At 39.1% G+C, this 24,771-nt stretch overlaps 3 protein-coding genes across 5 annotated transcripts in view; 2 read left to right on the top strand and 1 right to left on the bottom strand.

Annotated features, from left to right (window-relative positions):
* The window catches only part of poc1a (POC1 centriolar protein A), a 49,514-nt gene extending 38,190 nt beyond the window's left edge, over positions 1-11,324 (bottom strand). For 2 of the 3 annotated variants that reach the window (XM_039612254.1, XM_031731415.2), the window contains exons 1-6: positions 10,957-11,324; positions 6,280-6,364; positions 6,012-6,183; positions 5,620-5,799; positions 3,695-3,802; positions 2,379-2,494 (exon numbers count right to left, since the gene is read on the bottom strand). In XM_039612254.1, the coding sequence (XP_039468188.1) occupies positions 2,379-2,494; positions 3,695-3,802; positions 5,620-5,799; positions 6,012-6,183; positions 6,280-6,364; positions 10,957-10,971 (676 nt within the window). In that variant the 5' untranslated portion in view covers positions 10,972-11,324. Of the gene's footprint in view, positions 1-2,378; positions 2,495-3,694; positions 3,803-5,619; positions 5,800-6,011; positions 6,184-6,279; positions 6,365-7,227; positions 7,310-10,956 lie in introns of those variants that run through there. The other variant, XM_039612253.1, reaches the window with a different exon arrangement.
* The window catches only part of sirt4 (sirtuin 4), a 700,781-nt gene that overhangs the window by 613,539 nt on the left and 62,471 nt on the right, over positions 1-24,771 (top strand). The window lies entirely within an intron of this gene.
* On the top strand, positions 8,489-9,279 carry b9d2 (B9 domain containing 2). Its single transcript, XM_031731416.2, has one exon. The coding sequence runs from the start codon at positions 8,603-8,605 to the stop codon at positions 9,128-9,130; it is 528 nt and encodes a 175-aa protein (XP_031587276.1). The 5' UTR covers positions 8,489-8,602; the 3' UTR covers positions 9,131-9,279.

Below are 24,771 nucleotides of genomic sequence, written 5' to 3'. Positions count from 1 at the left end.
ACCCCAAGCGCGCACCATCGTTCCTATTCATCTGGCCTTCTCTGCTCTAACGGGCATGTTGGTGGCGAGTGGATGGATGACTGGTTCTTGTCAGATCAAATCTTTGGGGCTGGGTAGCCAACACTATGCAGGACTATTCCAGGAAGTAGACTGGTCACTGAGAAGGCAAGGTGATCTCACCAAATGTCAATACACCAGCAAATGAAAGTGTTAAATTATTCAATATCACTTCAACAACCTTGAATACAGAGCCATTAAATATTTGGCATTTATGCTTAAAATTTTGCTTTTATGATTATGACAAGTTAATTGTTTATTTATTCTCTTCAAATAATCTAAATGAGCAATATCTACTAGTTTACGTGGTCTCTGATGCATCTATGAGATTTAAATTATATATACATTATAAAGAAGAACAGGTGATACCTTTTAGTGACCAGCTGCTGTCCAAATAAGAAATAAATAAATGACTGAACAGATTAAGATACATCACAACTGCCAGATACAAAATACAATGAGATTACATGCCTGCTCATACTTAATCCTTCATATTTTATATGTTTATTGATTCATTTTTCCTGTTATAGCTTTACAGGAAGTCACATGCTCAGTTAATGAAATAATATATTTATTTTTAGATTTATTTTTGGCATTTTTGCCTTTATTATACAGCAACAGTCAGCGGGAGAGAGAGAAAGAGAGGATGACAATTGCAGTAGGGACTCAGCTCACACTCAACAGATGAGCAACATGAGCACCCCCCCTCCTCCCCCTCCCTGATTCAGATGTTTTAAAGCAACACAAGCACTGCTTTGAGTTGTGAGAATGAGAATTTCTTGCTTAAAGGCACTTTTACCTCAAAGGACTAAATTAGCTGCCACTGAAGTGTACTGCTGCTGTACATCACACTGCTGCAAATCCTGCTTAACTGAGAACAGCTTAACACCTGCTTTTTATTACCACACACTAATACATCAAGTTGCCTTAAGAACAAAGAACTAATCGTGACCTCCATAGACTTAAACAATCCCGCCATACATGAATGAGCAGCTGACAAATTAGCAAGCAATAGGTCCCTCTCCTGGTTTACAGAGGCTACAACACACTTGCAGGCATACTGATACCACAAGCTGGGAAAAGATGCTGAATAGCTACGAAAGAGCACAGAGCAGTGGGTGTTTGTATAGTATGGCTCTGCCTCATGGAAACAAACCAGTTTAATAAATTACCAAATAATGTGCACAGACGGTTAACATAAACATTGTGCCACTGCCACTTGCTATGTTACTGCTATTGATTTTGGCTTATTCATACAAAACCCTAAACAATTTTTCATTAAAGCTTTTCTAATCAGGACCTTAAACTATTCATTAATCATTTGACATCTAAAAACATTATTCAGTCCCATGTGTGTCTAACACTAGCCACTCCCAATTTTGACACTTTAAGTTAGCAAAATGAGAAAATAACTCCAGATGAAAAGTAGGGCCAGAAAAAAATGAAAGAGGAGGAGGAGAAGCTTCTATCTTCATACCAAATCTCCTCAGACAGATGTAATTATCCATTATTAGATCTAACAACTGAAATCCATTTAAGAGGGGCAATTAGAGCAACAAGCCTGAGCGCAAGACTGACAAAAAGGCATCAACATTAAGTTTAATGAATATGCAAAAGATCAATAACATTCCTTACCATTAATATAAATTTGCCTGTGTGTGATTTCAGTAATTTCTCTTTAACATAATCATTCAAAGGTACTTTGGCTGTACTGCAATTTACTGACAGCAGATGTCTAAACTTTGGCCAAAAGTACCATACATTAAAACAAACAAAAACTGTGGCTTTTGTTGTTTCTATGGGACTGACTTAGCATATGATAAATCTGGGGTTACAGAATAAAGCTCTATATCAGGGGCGTAATTTCCAGGGGGGTTATGCCCCCCCCCGCAATAATCAGACCCAACCAATATAACCCCCCCATAATATATGAATTATCTTGCATAAATAGGCTGTTGATTTTCTTTACTCATTTCAGTTATTACCAGCAAAATAGTTGGATGTTTAATCATCTGGGAATTTACCCAGGTTTATTTATTTATTAATTTAGACAGAGATCTTGATCCCCCCAATGTTCAGCACAAAGTTACGCCGATGCTCTATATAAGGCATCGGGAGTGACTAAACTCAGAGTGATAAATCATTCATTGATTGTTTAAATATTTTATTATGTCTTTAGAATTGATGTGGATGTCATTAATTAATGCAAATAACTGTGTTGCTATGAAGCTAAAAAATGTCACATTTGAGTGTAAACTTTGGTTTCACTCCTTAAAAAGACCAGAAAGAACGATTACGGTTTTAAATATTATCAATATTACCTTTATAGTGCTGTAGCATCTTATGCGATCTGATGTCCCACACCTTGACAGAGTTGTCAGTACTAGCTGCAGCAATACATGTTCCACTGGGATGAAAGTCCACATAGTTTGCATAACTTTTGAGAAGAGAAAAAAACAAAACAAAGGAAGGCAAAGTAAAGGAGAAACATGGATTTAAAAGATTTAAAATCCTGGATTAACCCAGAAGGTCAATCCAAACAACACAAAAGCTTTAGCCATTGGAGGGAAGGGTTAAAGATTTAAGGTTTATAGTTAGAGATTTAACTATTTTAAAACACTTCAAGAGACATGAAGCCTTTTTTGAAATGTCTTATTCCAAATGTTGGGAAATAAAAAAAAGTATACAGCTTTCTCTGGACCCTTTTTCCCCCCCAATTTCGTTTTTTTATTTTTTCTTATGTAGTGGCATACAGCACCAAAATAAATTAAGCTGTGATTGGGATGTCTCCATTCCTGTTCACCTTGAACTTCTCAGACTTTCAGTACAACTGTGGGTCACCTATAGAAATACTCTGATGATTGATTCTCTAAAGAGCACTAGCAGATGATTCTGTTGAGTGGTCGAGAAAAACCAGAGAGACGGTGGTTGACCTGAGTCTATCATGGGACAGGATGTTGATGCTAATCCTGACCACCCTCTGCATCACTTCCTACAGGCAGGCGTAAAGGTTATCCTGACTGATTCAGCTCTGCTGCCACAAGGATACAGGAAGTCTTTTATACCTCATGCCATCATCCTCTATAACAATGCGTTTTGCTTGGAAGAGAGGCATTTTAACATTAATCATATTATTATCTCAAGTGTTTCAACTGCTGTAAGAAAAGATATGGGATAAAGTATATCTCATCTTATCATCATCTCAACACAATAAGCTAAAACTACATAAAAGAAATGAGCTCAGTATGTAAGAATCTAAATAAAAACACAATAAAGGTAGAAAGAAATAAGAAGAAAGACATTAGATAAAACAGGATATTAAATGTATCAAAGACTGACACAGCCAGTGTCTCATTAAAGTGTCTCAGTATAACAGACTGCACAATGTACAAGGGAATAGGGCACATGTGTAATGACTGAGCAGGTGTTCAGTGCCTTCGTCATAAACATTTGAACAGGATAACAAATGGTTAGGGGTTTGACTCTGTCAGATTTTTTTCAGCATTTACTGCCGTTGCATCAGTGCACTTGTAAAGATTTTCTCTGACCTTACTCGAACACCAGCAGAAAACTGACAAAAATAAATAAATACTCCTAGCTCCTCCTATTCATCATTCAGGTGCTCGCAAGTGCTCACCCAGCATGTTCATAGAAAGAATGAATGCACTCTCTGCTGTTTTTGTCCCACAGCTTTATGGTCTTATCGTCACTGGATGACACAATCAAGCGATCGTCTGGAGAAAACCTGCAATAATAATATAAAATAAATGTAAATGATTAATGCTCAATCTGTATAAAATATGTTCAAAAATGCATGGTGTAATGGAAAAGGTCAGATATACACCAGGCATCAGGAATAACATTATGACCACCTGCCTAATATAATACAATACAATTTTTTTTATATAGCACGTTTAAAACCAGGGGGTACACCAAAGTGCTTCACAGTAAGGAATAAACAGTAAAAGATTACACTGAGCAGTTAGTCATTAAAACAAGGTAAAATAGAGAAACAAACAAAGGCATTAGTAAGTAGAGATAGGGAGAATTTATGATAATCCAAAGAAATGAGTAACAATACAGCAATTAATGAGTGGTAAGAATTAGCAAATTGGAAAAGCCAGGTCGAATAGGTAAGTTTTCAAGCGTGCTTTAAAGGACTGAATGGATTTAGAGGCATGAATGGTAGCAGGAAGACTATTCCAGAGATTTGGTGCTACAGAGGCAAAGGCACGATCACCCCTAGTCTTCAGACGGTGCCTGGGCTGGGCCAGAAGTAACTGACCAGATGATCGTAAAGAATGGCTGGGAGTATAGAGACTGAGGAGGTCGGTGAGATAGTCAGGCGCAAGGTTGTTTAGGCATTTGAAAGTAAGCAGCAGAACTTTAAAATCAATACGAAATTTAATAGGCAGCCAATGTAAATCAGAGAGCGCTGGAGTAATGGAGGCAAAAACTTTCTAGTTCCGGTTAGGAGACGAGCCGCAGCATTCTGAGCAAGCTGTAATCGTTGTATGTGAGTGAGTTGGAGTCCAGAGTAGAGCGAGTTACAATAATCTAATCTGGAGGTCACAAAGGCATGCAAAAGTTTTTCAAGAACTTTGTACGGTATTAAACGTTTGACCTTAGAAATTTGGTGCAATTGGAAGAAGCCAGATTTAACCACAGAGGAAACCTGTTTATCCAGCTTAAACGAACTATCCAGGAAAACGCCTAGATTACTTACAGCAGGGGTGTCGAACTCCAGGCCTCGAGGGCCGGTGTCCTGAAGTTTTTAGATCTCACCCTGGGTCAACACACCTGAATCAAATGATTAGTTCATTACCAGGCCTCTGGAGAACTTCAAGACATGTTGAGGAGGTAATTTACCCTTTAAATCAGCTGTCTTGTATCAAGGTTACATCTAAAACCTGCAGGACACCGGCCCTCGAGGCCTGGAGTTTGACACCTGTGACTTACAGTGTCTGTAAGAAAGCAAGCAAAAGGACCAAATCGGGCAGCTAGCTGATCTCGTGGAGTGTGACTATCAAACACCATAATCTCAGTTTTCTTATCATTTAAAATGAGAGAATTGGCTGACAGCCATTCTGCGACCTCTTTCAAGCAGTCACACAACCGATTCAATGAAGCTAGCAGGTCATCAGACAATTGAAAACAGATTTAATAATATGTTGGTCCCCCTTTTGCTGCCAAAGCAGGTCAGACCTGTTGAGCCATGGACTCCACCATAGCTTTGAAGGTGTGCTATGGCATCTGGCACCAATGTTAGCAACAGATGCTTTCATTCTTGTAAGATGCGAGGTTAGGCCATTTATGGGATTTATTTGTCCAGCACATCCACCAGATACTGGATTGGATTGGGATCTGGGGAACTTGGAACTTCCTTTTTTTGGACTACTATTGTTAGATACTGAGCAGGAACAGCCCAAAAAAGATGCATTTTGGAAATGATCAGTGTAATTCTCTTTATCTGTCAAAGATCATAATGTGATGCCTGAAGTGTAAATCTATCAAAATGTCCTAATATGATGTATTGTATCGTGTCAAATGTGTGTCTCATACTTGGCACAGCGGACCCAGTTGATGTGCTGGTTGAGAGAGAAGAGGAACTTTTGCCTGTGGGTTGTCCACACTTTAATTGTCTTGTCATCAGAGGCCGTGACCAGAGTCTGTCCATCACCAGAAAAGTTAACACTGCGCACAGTGGCAGTGTGAGCCCTGAATACTGTTGACTCAGCCTTCCTGTATGGACACAAGACATTACTTAAGTTTAAAACAAACAAGCAAAACCCAGAAGGTGTTCAGCAATGTGTGCCTTCCTCCATGCTGGCAGAAGGAGACAAACAACATTCAGTAGTTGCTGCTCTTTATGAGTCACGATCATTGTCCTCTGTAGTAAATCGGTGGTGGAATAAAAAACAGAAAAGACAGAAAGATTTTACTTTAACACCTACATGCTTGGCACCCAAAGACGTACAGTCTTGTCTCTGGAGGCAGAGGCCACCAGATGGCCCGATGGGGAAAAGTGGACGGAAATTACGGCGTCTTTGTGTCCGTCAAAACGATACGCTCGCATCTGAGGTTTCATGTTCCAGATCATCACGCGGGAATCCACGGAGCCTGTGGCTAGAAGAGGATGAAGCACAGATGTGAGTGAGAACATCATGTATTTCCAAAAAGGAAAAGACAAAGGCAACAGCAAACAGGCAAACAGATTGTTACCGATTTGTTTCATGTTGCAGCTGAAGTCCACACTTGTTACGGTGTCCCTGTGACCCTTGAAATGTCTTTCTAGGGTTGGATCAGACTATGGGAGCAAACAGAGAGTCATGTCAAAATGTTAAAATGTCATCATGACTACAAAAGCTACAATAATAAGCAATAAGTTAAGACATTTGGGAAACAGAAACTTTGGTACTATTTACTAAGAGATTATCACTGAAGAAGTGCTATTTCTTCCTCATCACGACTATGTGGGTGTATGATGTGACTAAAACTGGCCTGGAAACAAGAGCAAAGAACCCCATAGTTATGATTTGTAGCTAAAATAATGAGGTTCTCTGATTTTGCGCAGTTATTCTTTTTCACTCTCTTAAGTCTGTCGGAAAATAACACAGAGTAAATTTCTAACTCTCCATAAAATCGCTAACAACATCCCAACTACACACGTAAGGTTTAGAATACACAAGGCACTTCTATGACACCAAAGTAAAGTATGGGTTCACTCAATTAATGCTCTTTCAGCTTTTGATTTTTCAGACATTTCACACCAAATACATAAATAAATAAAGATTAATAAAAATACGCTGTTTTGGTTTTAGGCTCCTAGAACAGGTTCACAGTCACGACTTAGTATGACACGTGAATGGAAACGAGTCTGTGTTTATGTTAGCAGTAACACTTGTGCTGCTAGTCAAAATGTTTACTGTGAAAAGCACCCACTGTGTGTGATACATCTCATTGCAAAACCCATGGCCAATAATATGTTACCATGGCTGCCTCTGCTCTTCTGGGAAAGTTTTCATCAAGATTTTACAAGAAACAGCTATTGACAAATATGTACACAAAAGCATGCAAACCGGGGTTACACCACATTCTGAGGCTCAGCATATTCAGTGACCGAACTGATGCGTTTTGGGATCATTGAAACGGCATACTAGCCCTCCTCACCTCAACCCTCATCTTCTGAACGGAAGTCACCGCTCTAATACGTGAAAATGTGCATAAATATGCTTATTTATTCCAGATATCATTGCAGTTACTTATTGTCATCATTAGCATTTCAAGGCAGTTAATAACGAGGCAACCAAACAACAACAGCTGGTTACAACCTAACATTATACCAGCCAGTGTTAGGCTTGAGTGTCTTAAAAATCACAGTTTCCCTTTGATAAACAGTTTGATTACATTCTCACAGTTTAATCACTATCTCAGTCTAACAATGTTCAATCCATTTCAAAGAAAGTTTCACTAATGCCAGCAAGATCCTTGCGAGAAATACACTAACTTGTATGTCAGCTAGATAAAAACAAAAATTATATGTAACAATTTTGTACAGAAATGCAACTTAAATTACATCCTGTAAATGGTAAAGGTAAATTACCACTTAAGAACGTTTTCAAATAAATGAAATTAAATGTTCCTAGAAGTACAATGTGATCTAAAAGTAGCAGGTTTAAATGTATTTCATTTCTTTGTATCTGGTTCATTTATATGACAACCCGAATATGTTTAGGCTAACGTTAAAACTAATTATGCCTAAACAACTATTCCAAAGTTTAATCCCCCTTTTAACAAATGCGCAGTGACATTTCACGCTACTCCCAAGCTTGGGTTTTTCATAAAATATCATTTCTATCTCTCATTTAAAATATAAAGTAAAATACTGTATACATAAATCCTTTTATATACTGTAAAAAGTCCACCATGGAGTGTAAGACTGGTTTAACTGTGGAGTCTGGGCGCAGTACAGCCGCGTACTGGCGCTGTTTCACAGTGTTCACAGACTCCAAAGACCGATTAAACTTCAGAGAAATCGAGCAATTAAGTAAATTCTTCGTCACGAGTTAATTAAAAAGTATTAATATGAAGGGGTGTTTTAGGTCTTCGACGAACGGGCTTTTATAAACAATGCATGAAAAACAGAAACAACTCGTACTAGGACTAATTTAACCCTGAGTTCAACCTGTAAGGGTGTAGTTCCAAATTCGTGACACCACCGCGTTTTCACCACACACGTTTATTATAGCTCAGGAATAATATTGCCAATATTATAATTAGTGAAAATTAATTATTCATTAATGACAAACAACTTTATAAAGGTGAAGCTTTGGGTCTTCATAATGTTGGACGGGATTCGTACCGGAAGTGGTGCCTGCGAGGCCTAACTCAGGGGGTATATGGCTATATAGCAAATCACGGTAGGCGGTTACCAAGGAGACGTTTAGCCGTTAGTTTAGCTAGCCGCTAAGCTAGCCGTTAACATCGGAGAGACAAAACAGGACTTTCCGTGCCACATTTTCTGGTTAAAGAGAACCAGTGTGACATGGCAGAGCTGCACATTATAGGGCAGATCATTGGTGCAAGTGGTTTCCCGGAAAAGACTTTGTTTTGCAAATGGGGAATTCATACGGGAGAAGCATGGCGGCTTTTATCCGGGCTGAAGGAGGGTCAGACCCAGGTGGATAGCCCCCAAATCGGAGACATAGCGTACTGGAGCCACCCGATCGATCTGCACTACGCGACCAAAGGGCTGCAAGGCTGGCCGAAGATTCACCTAGAGGTGTGGCATCAGGATTCTTTCGGACGGTGCCAACTCTATGGTTATGGTTTCTGCCACGTCCCTTCTAGTCCGGGACATCACCGAATAAGCTGTGCGACCTGGAGGCCTGTGGGCTCCTGGCAAGAACGGCTGGCGCAAATGTTCGTCGGCGGAGGTCCCCAGCTCCTCAGCCCTGACCTGATCTACAGCGGGGCGGACAGATACAGACTGCACACCGAAGCCATGGGGACTGTGGAGCTGGAGCTGGGCATCATCACGAGACACTTTGACAAATATGGTGTCGAGTGTTGAGATTTTGAAATGGCAGAAAGACAGAAAATAGAAACTTTTATAGATCATATTTGAGTCGCTTGCTTTTAGTAGAATTCTGTACTATTTTTTTTCTTAACTACACTATTTTTTACAAACTATATGTAAATAAAGAAACTATTCTCTTACTGAAGTTGGTTTCTTGCTGATTTGTATTTTTAATATAAAAATAATATAAAACTGGCTCTTATTAGCGATATTCCCTGCAACCACGCCTCATTTAATCCTGCTTTCTTAAATGCATTGTTATATTATATTATGTAAATCCACATTTACTTTTTATTTTGGATTTTAAGTTGTACAACTAACAGGATTGTTACTTGGATTAAGTCATTAATAGCCTGCTACAGATTAGGAGTAGGGGCAAATACTATACTGAAATGTATAATTTTGGTTCCAAGTGTGAGCCATTCACTGGCAGCAAATATTGTTTATCAAAAGATGTAGGAGTTCCCTGCTAGTCTGGCACCAGTCACTACTTTTTAAGAAAATTATAAAGTGAGTTATCTTACTTCATATTAACAACAACAACCTCACAAGGAAAGAACTGGAGAGACTTTTAAAGAGTATATTTTTTTTCCTTCAGTTACCAGATACTGTGGTGTATGGTGCATGACTGTATTGCACAGAATATCTATTGTCATAGTGTCTTATGAGTTACTCTTGGAGTTCATCAAAGAGAGGCTTTGACCATCCTTTCTTCAAAATGAGGTTTAGTTTATGCAAACTTAAAATAAGCTTGTTTTCTTGTTTGTTTGTCACTGGTTACAAGCATCTCTGAATGCACAACTTGTTGAGCCTTGAAGCACATAGGCTACACAACATGTAACACTGTTACAAGTTAAAAGTTGTGTGGGATATTTTCATGCCACGCTTTGGGCCCCTTATTAACAATTGAGCATCATTTAAACACCTCAGCCTACTTGAGGTTGTTGCTGATCACATTCAGCATGGCCACAGTGTACCCATCTTCTGAAGGCTGCTTTCAGGGGTTTTATGCACCATGTTCACTTACTCAGATCTTAATCCAACAGAGCACCTTTGGGATGTGGTGGAGCACGAGATTCTCATCATGGATGTGCAGCCGAAAAGTCTGCAGCAACTGCCTGAAGCGATCATGTCAATATGGACCAAAACCTCAGAGGAATTTTTTCAGGTTCACACAAATAATTAAGGCAGCTCTCAAGGCAAAAAGGCCGCTCAACCCAGCACTTGCGAGGTGCACCTAATATAGTGGACGGTGAGTGTATAGTGGCATAAATGACTCTATCGTTTTGTCTTTTCTCATAACTTCAATATACTGTAATTACCGTACACAGAATATCAGATTGTTGGCATATTAATTGCTTGTTAGTCACTTTGACTGCAAAATGATGCATTTAATCTGCAAAGGCAACTTAGATCATGACAAATGAGTGAAACGATACCATTAAACTTTCAATGTATCATTTACATAACATATGTGGCTGTCACGACTACACAGGCTGGTTGTTACATTAGTATAAATGTATATATTACATTGAACACGCAGCAGACTGAGTAATGAGTCACTTTGCAACGACTTCACAGACATTTAATCCAGACTAAGAGTAAAATTACCCCGATTTATAATCTGCTCTTGCTCTAAATAAAGATAAAACAAGCTGCAAAAAGAAAGGGGTCCATACCAAATAAAAAATATATATAATGTATTGCAATAAATCTACAGATATATCAGCCTTTAACTCGTAACCAAGAAGGCACATTGTGGAAAATACAAATAAGAAACGAACTTCATCTCAGTGGCTCAAGCAGCAGGTTAAACTCACCAGCGCAGATGTCATTTTTGTTGATATCGGAGGCGAAATCCTGATGGAAGCGACTTGTTTACGGTCGTAGCCGTCCAAGCTAAATTTTACCGTGCTTTCCTCCGGTATTAGGACGAATGGGATGCGAGATATCACCTCTTTAGCTCGGTGGCCGGCTAACGCTAGCTAACAGTTAGCGCTTAGTTGCTGACAACAACAAAGTTCAGTTTACGCGCCGCGATTGGGCGCTGAGCAGCTGGTCGCCGCTCTTAAAGGGGCAGTCATCCCGTTAGCAAAGTTTCTGTCGAAACTCTCATTTTACCATTAACGTCAAAGTATTTAAACGACATGAAATATAGCCAAATAAAATCCACACAGGTTTTACAAAATTGTTCATGTGATGCTGTTCCGTTAGGATAAGTTACCCGGTAAATTCAATATCAGGCCGATTTTTTGAGGTGTAGTAACTCATAGTTGCCACCAGGTGTCAGCAGAGGTACACTAGACAGAGTTGTAAATCAGCTTTATGCAGCTAAGTACATGAAGGCCTTTGACGTGGGTTTTGCTGTCGCCTGCTTGTGCAAATATAGTCTTAAAATATAATCCCGGAACATTTTCACTAAAGAATAAGATATGTGAAGGCTGATGAAAAATAACTGTATTTTACTTCGGTACTGATCAGGCTAAACATGAGCCACTCTACTAGACCCAAATACAGTATTTTGGCTCCTTTGACTGAGTCTGCCGAACCACAACAGGTCACATTATGACCAGTAAGAAAGGTGTTGGTGTTCCTGATAACTATGACAATGGCACTGTCTTTTACAGGTTTCCCAGGTACACACTAGGTAACTACATTTGTGGTTTTGTGGCACGTCAGAATGTCTCCTGTGAAAAACACTTGTCACATTCAGTGTGCACTTTTTTCATTGTGAAGATTTTGAAAACACTCATACATAAAATTTAGAAAAAATCATCTTGGAAGTATTTAACAGAAATAATGACTATGGATATAACTAATGAATTTAAATGTGACCTGGAGTCTGTGGGAATTGCCATTGAGACGTGGTAAGCCACTCATTGCCTGTGTCACCTAACATTTGATGGTCAAAACCAGCTAATAACAGTGAGTAACCCCACTCTACTGAATCACAGCTACTGACGTACAGCAAACCTGTCACCATAGCAAAGATTAGAGATACATTCCTGAGAACAGGTCAGATCATGATGTCATTTTAGCAGAAGTAATCCGGGAAGTTAAACATTCAAATAACAGTAAGCACAGGGATGCAAATATTTAGAACGGATTGATGGAGTAAAAATCCAACACATAAACTAAAACTGAAGGATAATTAATTTAAGAGTTATTCTTCTCTGCTCACCTATTCAATGTGTACATAAACTCATTCTTCAACCAAATCCCCACCCATGGCCTTTTTCAACCATAAGGTTTGTCACATGGCCAGTCATTTATACCACAAATACCAGTAATGCAATACAAATATCACCACATAGTTATTCAGCATTACCAGCTATAATTATGTTATTTTCACATTGTTTTTACAGTATGATGTCATGTTTCTTTTTTTCCTTTTCTTTAAAGCAAACTCACAAAAGCAAGGCAGTGCAATCTGCTGCACACTCTAGAGACACTTGTTTAAAAATTGTAAGTAAAATGATTTACCTAGCCACACTTCTTTCCAGAAGTTGCTAAAATAGTTCAAATGTAAGGCATCTCGTGAAGCTGCAGCAGGGTTACTGTAAGAGAGAGAGGTGCAGCACTCAAAACATGAGAAACTGTGAGAGATGTGAAGCAATGAAAAGCAAAGATGGTGGTAGAAGTACAAGAAAATCCAGGAAAGGGGGGAAAAAAGATTTTAAACAACTTATTTTGGGGTAATGTCAGCAATAATATAAGAATCTTTATATGTTATGGCTATATATGTAGTTTTGAGGACACAGTGAGCATTTTTTTAAAATGGTTTCATCTTCCCTGCTTAATTAATTTGGCAGAGTTTTACACCAGATATCCTTCCTGATGGAACACCGAAGCAGGTTACAGTGACCACTGACATTAAAGTAAAATGACTACAGCAGCCTACAATAGAAGCCGGCACTGGTTTCTATCAGTTTTAAGGCTTTAATTCGTTTAATTCAATCAACAAAGGAAACAGTTTGTATTTGCCGCAGCCCTCATACATTTAGTTACAGTAAACTAAACAAAGACACACCCACAGGTTTACTGTCTGTAAGTACTTACAGTAATACTACACTACACTTTAACAATGCATTCTCGAGCTAAAGCGTTCTCATACAATGTAATTCATCACTGTTAATAGCTTATAAATAAGTGCTGTTTGCATATGGGAACAGCACTGATTGCACCACCTTGTATAATCCTAAAGATTCCAGTAGGTGATGACTGTGATGAGAAGGAACGAGGAAGAGAAACAGAAAAACAATCTGAAATTCTTCTCACTGCAGCTAGACACTTAAACTCAGCACAGTTTACTTGCTCCTGCGTGATACAGAGAATCATGCAGCACGTTTACAGCAGTAAATATTCATACGTCTATCTGAAAACTGAGCATGTCTTATCAGCGCATGTGTGCACAGTTTAAGGGTAGTAGGATGTAGCTGCGATGAATAATCAGAGCTTTGTCTACAGAAACAGTTTCCTTTTCAGTGCAGCGGGAGGATGTTTTTCATGGTGTGTGTTTTATCTCATGGGGTTCTCGACTCCTGTTTGGAGTTTCGAATAGGCCTTTTTGTCAAACACAGAGCCTTTTGATGCGCAGTGAGAGAGGAAGCTGTGGGGACCGTATCATGGGGCAACAGCTGGCTTAACACAGGCAAAGTTTCAACAGGTCCAGCTCTTTACATTTGCACACCGTGTGTTATGTGTTACACAACTGAGAGACACGTGGCCTTAGACTTCAAAATGACAAGTTCACCTTTGTGCCAGAGCTGATCTGGATACGCTGGCTAATTTGATAGCTATTCAGATATTTTATTTCTAAAGATTTATTTATTTTAAAATTATTATTTTTTTTAACTATGGGTTGATTTTTCCAGTGCATAAACTCTTTTGATTCGATTAGCTGTTAAACTTTAGGCTGGGGCATGAGCTAATGTACCCTGCAAATATAAAACCCTTATATCCTTATCGGCTAATGTGAACTCTCGGTCTGTAGCAGTCTTGTCGACAGAGTCAATAATTTGTATATTAATGAATGTTAACGAATGTGTTAACATTTGAAATAATTTTAAATACCTCAAAGGCAGTTAAAGTCATCGAAACCACTGTGACTAATATTACAATATGACAGCATAGAAGGATGTATTATTTCCTTAATTGAAGTTCCTCTTTCCTTTGTATTCTATTCAGAAAAATGATCATAGACATTATCATATCATATTCCCTGGAAACTGAGATGTGATGGTGATGGTGTTTTTTTTCTACCAGTAACAGTCATTACAAGACACATTTATATGTCACACAGCCATTTGTCATGTCCACTTTGATGATAGGTGACAACAGGTGAAGCATGTGGTCAAAAGTGTCGTAAAATGCACTACGACGCTCTGTGGGTTATGGAAACTGGCTTCTTTCGGAAGAAAGCCGCATGTCTGACGGCTCTTATAAAACACATAAGATATTTTCAAATGATGCATTGCTTGCAGCAGCCAAGCATTCCTCAGCATCCTTTGTCTTTAGGTGTTTAAAGGCATGCCTTAAGCCTGAAAAGCATAACATCCAGGAAGAGCAAATTTTGCGTCTTTGTTTATCAGCTTTTGGGGCAATCACAACAATGTAAGACTAGTCGGCTGGTTTATTTTTAGATACCAAAATGAAACAATGATAAACCTCGTGAATGAGGAAATGTGAAGACTGGTAAATCCACTCAACTTTTTACGATTGCTACACTGGTCTGCACCATTGCGCTGGTGTCTGTCACAACATGGTTTGACAGCGAAATGCAAAACAGAAACTGCAATTTAAAAAAAATAAACATTCTCTCAAGACATAAAGTAGATAAGATAAAGACTGTAAGTATTTAACGGTGGCTGGAGGGTCAAATTTTCTTTTTAAAAATGATCATTTAGACTTTTTTAGTTTGAGCGCTGTGTACATTATATACAAGGCTGCAGACTGCTTGTTACCTTTGCTTGCACTGAGAGAATTGATTGCCCTAAAGGCAATGAGGCTGATTGTGTCATTACGCCATGCTTTGGAGTTGCTGCCAACAGTGTTCAGGGTTTATTCAGAGCACAGGACATTCTAGCACTCTCCGTCTTATCATAGGCTGTTACACTGCAGTTATGCCTGTACCATGAGTGCTGTCAGCGGCAAACCTCTATAGATGTGCAGTGATCTAAACAGTGTTTCCATGTTTTTAAACATGCTGTTGAGACCCCTGTTTGTTAAATGAATAAAGAGTTAAATTTCCAGTATGTCTTATTCATTCAGACTTCTTTAATCCGATCCAAGAAACTACACCAAACAGGAATCAATAGGAGGATATATTGTTTGGCAAGTTTTTCATGGCCACAACCCAGATGCTCAAGTCTGCTGCTCGACCCACAAATGAAGTTTTCTGGCACCATTTAAAGGGAGATAAACTGTCTTTCCAATAGTATAAGATTTATTGCCAGGAAGTGTCATTACAACAAAGAAACAATCAACCAAAGACACATTTCCTTGCTGTCTCTGCTATGTTTGTTTAATTTAATAAGGAAATGTCCAAAAAATTTTATTTACACATGTGGTACGATGCAGCTTTAGACATTTGTCAGTTTATTTTAAAAAGACTACTGTGTAAACATACTGGTTTGTATACATTTTATTTATTCTATTTATTTAATTTAACTACCAAAAACTGTGTATAAAAGAAATCTGACAGGAGAACCCTTGATTTAATAGTACTATCTTGCCTTAGGATTGTACAGACAGACAACAGCTGTATGTGACATCCATACAATTAGATTACTTGTCTTACAATCTTATTATGAGCAAGCAATTCAATATCAAGTGAGCAGTTTCAAAGGTTCACAGTAAAAAAAAAAGAGTGTGAATGTAGAAAGTGAACGATTTGATAGCACATGTTGTCATTTTTATCTGTGTGTTAAAGCCGTGTGAAATGTGCATATTTCATTTTGCAAGTACTAAAGTTTTTCCTCTTTTGTGCAGATTCTACTTGCAGGGGAGGACTTCTAACTCAAACAATCACAATGCTTTTTAGGAGGGCTTCTATAATAAGTAATTGTTTTGAATGACAAAGTGTCTTCTGAGAAGTTTAGCAGGAAGAATAGCCTCGCCTTTGTGATGGCTTAAAGGAATTCAGGAAATTCACTTGATTATTTTCCCAACTGACTTCCTTGTTGTTTCATGCTTGTTAAACCGGACAGTGCCAAATGACTGACAGTAATGAGGATTACTGTCCACACAGATGCAACACCCTAATAGATCATTCAGGAAATGATTCACAGTGGCACCAATGTAAAAAATAAAAACATGGGTTGAGTCTCAGCATCTTTTAAAAAAATTTACCTGCATAGTATAGCAGCTAGTTGGTGGCATGGAGAAGCACACAGGGTGTGGAACAAAGTCAAGTCAGGAAGTTGCCGCCTTTTCATCCACAATGTTATCAGACAACTCACAGCACAGTTAAACCACATAGACTTTAGTGGTCAGGACACTTTGACAATCTGCTGAAAATACCTTTTGTTGATCTTAAAATCAAACTAATGCCCACAGGTTAGTAAACACCTGCTGTTTTCCAAGGTTATAAAGGATTTAGCTACGTGACAGATTTGTTTAACGGGAGCTTCTTATCAGCAGACCTACTATCTAACGCTGAAGAATGATGTGTTGCTTGGCCTACAGGGAGGAAATGGAACGACTGACTTCAGCCAAGAATCTCCTGCTGTGGCTGTTATCCGTTCATCAGCCCCCGGTGTCACGCACAAGCATACACTCTATACTCTGAATATAACAATGCTCTTTCTCTGTCCATGCAAACATGCAATCAAACACACAAACACACAATCCTTTGTGAAACGTGTGTGCAGCGGATTTAAACATGGACAGAGACCCTCCCCATCTAAAAAGGCCAGCTGCTCTTGGTTTATTGGGTAAACTGTGTGCCTCAAGTTTGTTAAACGCATATTTTTTAGTGTTTTTTTTTTTTCATAATTAAGGTTGCAACTTGTTTCGATATTTACACTAATGCAAAGTGCAGTAGTGTAAATATCGAATGCAAAACGAGGATGTCTGAGAAAAAAAGCTCTGGAGAAAAGGCTACAGGGTTACTAGCAAAGCCTGTAATGTAGAGAGTTACTGTGATTGATGATATATAACCTTTATACATCCTTGTTCCTGTGCAGCCAAAGGGTAAGTGTGACTCAGGTGAAGGTTGCAACACTTAGTACATGTACAAAGAAATCAGTGGGGTTAGTAGACCATAAAAACCAGCTCCTATTTCTGTTCCCAGTATAAGTGAAAACAAACACTAAACAGAGCAGCTGAAATATCCAGGGTCCTTATGAAGTAAGATTTATCTATAAAGGCCATGGGTATGACAAAAAAAGTCAGATTGCAGGAATATGAGATTAATTTCAGTTGTTTTGATGTGTTATCACTGTTCCTCTAATCTAGGCCTCTAATCTGCCTGTGGAGGTGCTTCTGACCAAGGACAGCAAACATAAAAAGGCGAAGAGGAAGAGGAATATCCAGCTGTTGAGCATGAACTCTGTCCTTTCTAGATCAGTCTTCACGAGGGGCCGTCAGTGTGAAACCTTCATCCCTTTGCTCTGTAACTCATTTACAGTGAGGTCACTGTTACCGTTCAACCCTTTACATACCAGTATGAATTTCCACAGAATGCATAAAAAAAGAGGCAGCACGGTGGCACGGTGGTTAGCGCTGTTGCCGCACAGCAAGGTCCTGAGTTCAATTCCACCATCAGGCCGGGGTCTTTCTGTGTGGAGTTTGCATGTTCTCCCCGTGAGTTCCCTCTGGGTACTCTGGCTTCCTCCCACCGTCCAAAGACATGCAGCTTGTGGGGATAGGTTAATTGGATAATCCAAATTGTCACTAGGTGTGAATGTGAGTGTGAATGGTTGTCTGTCCCTGTGTGTTAGCCCTGCGACAGACTGGCGACCTGTCCAGGGTGTACCCCGCCTCTCGCCCCAAGGAAAGCTGGGATAGGCTCCAGCGACCCTGAAAAGGATAAGCGGAAGCAAATGGATGGATGCGTAAATAAAGGTTTCCAAGGATTTTCAGCTACTGTGTAGCAAGACCAGACATGTGTGTTGTAACTTTTTAATGACAAGCCATTCGTACAAAAGCCAGTGTTTACATATTGTCTTTACTAATGGTATGTGTGACTCACAGGTGCCCACCCATGTCAACTAAAGGAGTAAGCAACAATATAATCAACTTTACTGTGGAAACCCCACAACAGTTCAGTTGCTTGTCTTTGGTCATTTCTTTCTCTAAATACTCTTCACCCCTTGAAAGTCTACTTGGAAGTCCTTTCAAAAATTGCTTATGGGACAAAATGACTGGGTGTGCCTCAGAAGTTAGCCGGAGCGATCTCTGCTTATGCTTCAAAACATCAAAATAAACCTGCAAAGAATTTTAATTTTTGTTGGAAGATGCCTCAGATTTCGTTTCATTGGTCAAACGCATGAAAGGAGTTGAAGCAAATCATAAGGAGGTCATTCATAAGTGTGACTTAGTGACTATTATAAAATATGAATGAAGTCTTTAATAAATGTAGTCAGCTCAGGTCAGTAATGCTTCTCAAAATGTAATTTGTAATGTTTTAGTTTTTCTTGCCAGACTGAGTCATGTGATGTAAGAAGTTTTTAGTGCTGAGTCTGTGGATCAAATCTGTAGTCAAACTGGACATCAGTTATTGTAATCAATATAAATGGAGTCCCAATAAAGTTTAAATGACATCTGCAAGTTAAATAATGCAGGATTGCACCACTAAAAATTGTTTTATGGGAACTCAATCAGTCAATAAAAAATCAAAGTATAAACTGTCAATTCTTAGGTTTACATACAGCATGGCTGAACAGCCTTCCACACAGTTTAGAGCACAGTGAATGCATTAACTTCTGTAACATAGCACATCTCCCTTTATCTGAATCTTCAAAGCATCTTTTTACATGCATATAATAGAATTAAGTCCATACAGACACGTGCACTCATGCCCTTGTAGATGAAGCAGTGAGGTGGTCACATGGTAACATTCCAGGAGGCTCAAGGATGTACAGTTATCTGGCAGATAAAGCAGACTGAAAACCAGCCAAAACATGAGCTTTGCTTGAACAGCATATCATTTTTTATTAAACATTAGAGCACTTTTTTGGGGGCTTTTACAGTGACAATCAGCCTCTTTGAGCAGCATGACGTCTGATATGCTTCCAATAAAGCAGCTTTTATCTATTTTTATTCAATGAATCCAGGAAAAATGTGCTCATGTTACATTTCAAGGAAGACTAATCTTGACAGATGACAGACACTGCAGTCACAATAAAGGACGCATTGTTTTCAAAATCCACCTGCAATAAGAGTCACTGCCCGAAAACCAGAGGATCGTTCAAAGCTTTGAAATTGAATCCCATTGTAATTAGTCTAATCAACTTCATACTGTAGCAGACAGCCACACAAGGACATGGAGGTGGATAGTTTATTGAGAACAGCTTGTTTGTCTAAAACACAGTCATTGTCTTTCAGCTCTCAGTGCTTTCTGTAGCAGAGAGAGACGCTGGCTTTCATTCACTTGTTGAGGTCATCGTGGAGCTAACCACTTTTGCTCTTCTGAGAAATGATAGCAAACTGCCTTTTAATTCAATTTTGTCTCTTCAACAGCCAGAGCATTATATGCTTTAAAGCCTACTCGATAGCTATTTTGTTTCCCTTAACGCTCAGTGGCCACATTTGGGCATCGGCAGAATTACACGAATGGTATCGGCTGTGATTTTAAAAAACACAAACCCACAAAACTTAAACTTTAAACTGTCTAAATAATTTTAAACTTACCAAAATATAGCAGCAGAAGAAGAAAAAGCTACCTAATAAATACAAATGTGTGTATTAGTATATTATATAACAAAGAAAATATATTATATTAGATGTGTGTGCGAGAAAAAAAGGTTATTTTAGTCCTGCTCTGAAGTCTTGAAATAAGCATTCACACCATTTCCAAAACAACAACAACAAAGCAGGTATAACAAGGGAGGACATGTCTGACTGTGACTTGGCCTACTGGTTTGTAAATGAGAACTTATTGGAAAAGAGCATGTGGGTTCATACCACAATTAATCCTCGATTCTGAAACATGGTGTATCCTGGTCCTCTGCCATACTGTGAGTTTTTTTTATCAATCCATCCACTGGTTCAGTGCAAGTAACTAGAAGTGTACACAGGAAGTTGCTAAAAAGCTACCACACCTACAAAAACTAGCAAACATTTTATTCAGTTTGAACAGTTTCTGTTTTCAGCACAAATAAACTTCAGTTGAATTCAGTCTCGATATGTGTTCACTGAATGTGTTTAGCTTAAAAAGTTAACACAAACGGAATTTGTTTCTAAGTATCTGTCTGGTTTCTCATTTTGGGGTTTCCAAAGTGGAGTTACAAGCAGATGGGATGAATCACTGAATGTGAGAAGTGTGTGACCCTTTTGAACTCCCAGTGTTAGCCTGCCCTGGGTTTCATTACTCCTGCTTTTGTCTGCTGTCTGAGAGTCTGGCAGCCATGCATGAGTCAGTAGCCAACCAAATACAGCTCAGTTTCGAATTGCAGTAATCCTTCTGACAAAAAACTAAATGTTTGTCCTTTAAATGAGGCACTGGATCCAACATATAAACAGTGACATATACATGTACATCTCAGTTAAACAAACTGAAAAAAGCCCCATGAAACTGTGACTAAGAAGACCTCTACACTAATCATGGATCAAAAGAAATGCTAAACAAGCCCGTGAAGGGGAAGACTTTGTTTGTACACATTGTTTTTTAGAGATGCTGAGTGTAGAAGAAATGCGCAGCAGTGGAAAATCAGTATCAGTCCATGCACTGTATGTGTGTGGACAAATAAAAGGAAAACATACAGAAATGACTGAAGACACATCTACAGTTTATGTGTGTGTGTTTTATGGGCAAGTGGGTGTGAGTGCGTGTGTTTGTATGTCTGAGTTACATGGTGTTACATGGTTGATGGTACAAAAAAATAGCTAAAGGGTCAAACAGTCAGTACATGCTGTGTTAGATGTATAAACCGGACACTAAAAGCTCACTTGATGCCCTGACTCAGTCTGGTAAGAAAAACTAATAAATTACCAATTACATACATTTTCACAGGCATTGCTAACTTGTGCTTGTAGAATACTTGCAGAAGTTTAAACGAGTGTTCGCCACAAAACAGGATTCACGTATTTTTCCACCAGCTTGTAGTTCTGTTTATCAGGTAATGTCAGGGTGCTCCCAATGGCCAGTCTGCTGGTTTGCTGGTCAGTTTGTTGTTTACTTCTATTTGTCACAATGACATGAAATGACTGACACATGACAAGAGTAGGATGAGCAATATTCCTGTGTTCCTGAGCCTTATCATGATTCACCCGTGTATTGTTGAAATATATTTCACTTCTTATTCAACAAAGGATCACTTAGTAAACCAGTATGTCCTCCTACGTCTTTTGTTGTCCACACAAACTGGTAGAGACATGCAGTCCTCTGAAAAATTAAGCCACCCTTACTGCTTCCATAACAGTTAAGAGGGTAAGCAGCAGTCAGGTGAACTTGATAACTTATTATTAGCAAGTGTGAGCAAGTCTTTTGGTAGTGCGCTGGTCTGGAGTATTCAGGTCTGTCCAAACACAATGTCACAATCTTCTCAGGACAGGTGGACAACCACCAGTCTTAACCTAAGGTTGGATTGTGTGATGGGCCTATTGGCCTCAGTTAGTAAGTAATGATTGAAACATTAAAGTTTATTACAGTACAAGTAGAAAAAGACTGAACAAGCATAGCATGTTGGGAAGGGTTTTCGAGAGAAAACCTTGTCTCTCTAAAAAGAACGTGACAGCACGGCTTAGGTTTAAAAAAGCTGCATCTAAACAAATCACAAAACTTCTGGAACAATAACTGTTGGACAGACGAGACCAAAGTGGCGATGTCTGATCATGGTGCACAGCACCATGTTTGGAGAAGGCCAAACACAGAAAGCCATCAGCACAAACATTTCATATCAACTACTAAGCACGGTGGTGGTTGGATGATGATTTGTGATTGCTTTGCAGTCACTGAGTCAACCATGAATCACTACCATGAGTGAAATGTGAGACCATCAGGGTGATTGCTAAAGCTTAGCTGCAACTGGGTCGTGCAACAGGACAATGATTTCAAGCATAGCAGCCAATTTACATGAGAATAGGTAAGAAAAAACCCCACAATGCTGCAAGTCAAAGTCCAGATCTCAATCTGACTGAAATGTTGTGGCAACCCCTTACGAAATCTGTCTGTTAATGAATAGCCATGAACCTCAATTAACTGAAGCAATATTATAAAAAAGGGTTTGTCCAAAATTCCTCCTCAATGATGTGTGAGATCGATAAACTTGTACAGAAAATGGTGACGTCAAGACACAGTCTACATGCTAATGAATCATGTGGTGTTCTTAGTTCATCACACCCTGCTTCTGTATTTCAGATTAGTTAGTTAAAAAAAATAATTAAGATATGGTGTAATGTGTCCTCTTGTTATATTTAATTAATTTTAAAATCTGGTGAACACCAGATTATATTCATGCCCCTATATATAAATTATTTAAACTGAAAGAGAGCACATTCTCTTATTCATTGTACAGGGTGGGCCATTTATATGGATACACCGTAATAAAATGGGAATGGTTGGTGATATTAAAGTCCTGTTTGTGGCACATTAGTATATGTGAGGGGGCAAACTCCTCAAGATGGGTGGTGACCATGGTGGCCATTTAGTAGTCGGCCATCTTGGATACAACCTTTGTTTTTTCAATAGGAAAAGGGCCATGTGACACATCAAACTTATTGGTAATGTCACAAGAAAAACAATGGTGTGCTTGGTTTTAACGTAACTTTATTCTTTCATGAGTTATTTACAAGTTTCTGACCACTTATAAAATGTGTTCAATGTGCTGCCCATTGTGTTGGATTGTCAATGCAACCCTCTTCTCCCACTCTTCACACACTGATAGCAACACCGCAGGAGAAATGCCAGCACAGGCATCCAGTATCCGTAGTTTCAGGTGCTGCACATCTCGTATCTTCACACCATAGACAATTGCCTTCAGATGACCCCAAAGATAAAAGTCTAAGGGGGTCAGACCGGGAGACCTTGGGGGCCATTCAACTGGCCAACGACAACCAATCCACTTTCCAGGAAACTGTTCATCTAGGAATGCTCGGACCTGGCACCCATAATGTGGTGGTGCACCATCTTGCTGGAAAAACTCAGGGAACATGCCAGCTTCAGTGCATAAAGAGGGAAACACATCATCATGTAGCAATTTCAAATATCCAGTGGCCTTGAGGTTTCCATTGATGAAGAATGGACCCACTATCGTTGTACCCCATATACCACACCAAACCATCACTTTTGTTGTTCCAACAGTCTTGGAGGGATCCATCCAATGTGGGTTGGTGTCAGACCAATAGTGGTGGTTTTGTTTGTTAACTTCACCATTCACATAAAAGTTTGCCTCATCATTGAACAAAATCTTCTGCGTGAACTGAGGGTCCTGTTCCAATTTTTGTTTTGCCCATTCTGCAAATTTTGTGCGCCGATCTGGGTCATCCTCGTTGAGATGCTGCACCCTTACGTGCCATTTGTGAGTAGCTAATATCCGCTGAAGGGATGTTCGACTAATGCCACTCTCCAGTGACATGCGGCGAGTGCTACGCTGTGGGCTCTTGCTGAATGAAGCTAGGACAGCCACTGATGTTTCTTCATTAGTGACAGTTTTCTTGCGTCCACATTTTGGCAAATCCAACACTGAACCAGTTTCACGAAACTTAGCAAGCAGTTTGCTAACTGTAGCATGGGAGATGGGTGGTCTCGTAGGGTGTCTTGCATTGAAATCTGCTGGATTTGACCTGGTTACTGCGTTCACCAGATATCAACACAATTTCGATCCTCACGCTCCTCACCTGTTAACCTCTTCGACATGTCAATGGCTGTGAAAAAAGAGAAACTTGTAAATAACTCATGTGCGATCTATTGTACAATATAAAGCGCCTTGAGGCGACTTTTGTTGTGATTTGGCGCTATATAAATAAAATTGAATTGAATAGAAAGAATAAAGTTACGTTGAAACCAAGCACACCATTGTTTTTCTTGTGACATTACCAATAAGTTTGATGTGTCACATGGCCCTCTTCCTATTGAAAAAACAAAGGTTGTATCCAAGATGGCCGACTTCTAAATGGCCACCATGGTCACCACCCATCTTGAGGAGTTTGCCCCCTCACATATACTAATGTGCCACAAACAGGACTTTAATATCACCAACCATTCCCATTTTATTACGGTGTATCCATATAAATGGCCCACCCTGTAGTACAAGGATTACTATGTCTTGCCACAATGTACCCTTATATATCACATTTTCTCTGCTATTTACTTTGTGTGCATGAGATAATGACAGACATATGCAATAAATGACCACTTAGTCAACTAAAGGGTCCTCCAAACACCTTCTATTCTCCATACACATTATTAGATATATATACAGTGCTTTGGAGTCTATGATTTTTTTTAAAATATTTTGATATATTTTATATAT

The sequence above is a fragment of the Oreochromis aureus genome, linkage group 5 (genome assembly GCF_013358895.1).
Source record: "Oreochromis aureus strain Israel breed Guangdong linkage group 5, ZZ_aureus, whole genome shotgun sequence".
NCBI classification, from domain to species: Eukaryota; Metazoa; Chordata; class Actinopteri; order Cichliformes; family Cichlidae; genus Oreochromis; species Oreochromis aureus.
This window is presented reverse-complemented; position numbering and strand designations above follow the sequence as displayed.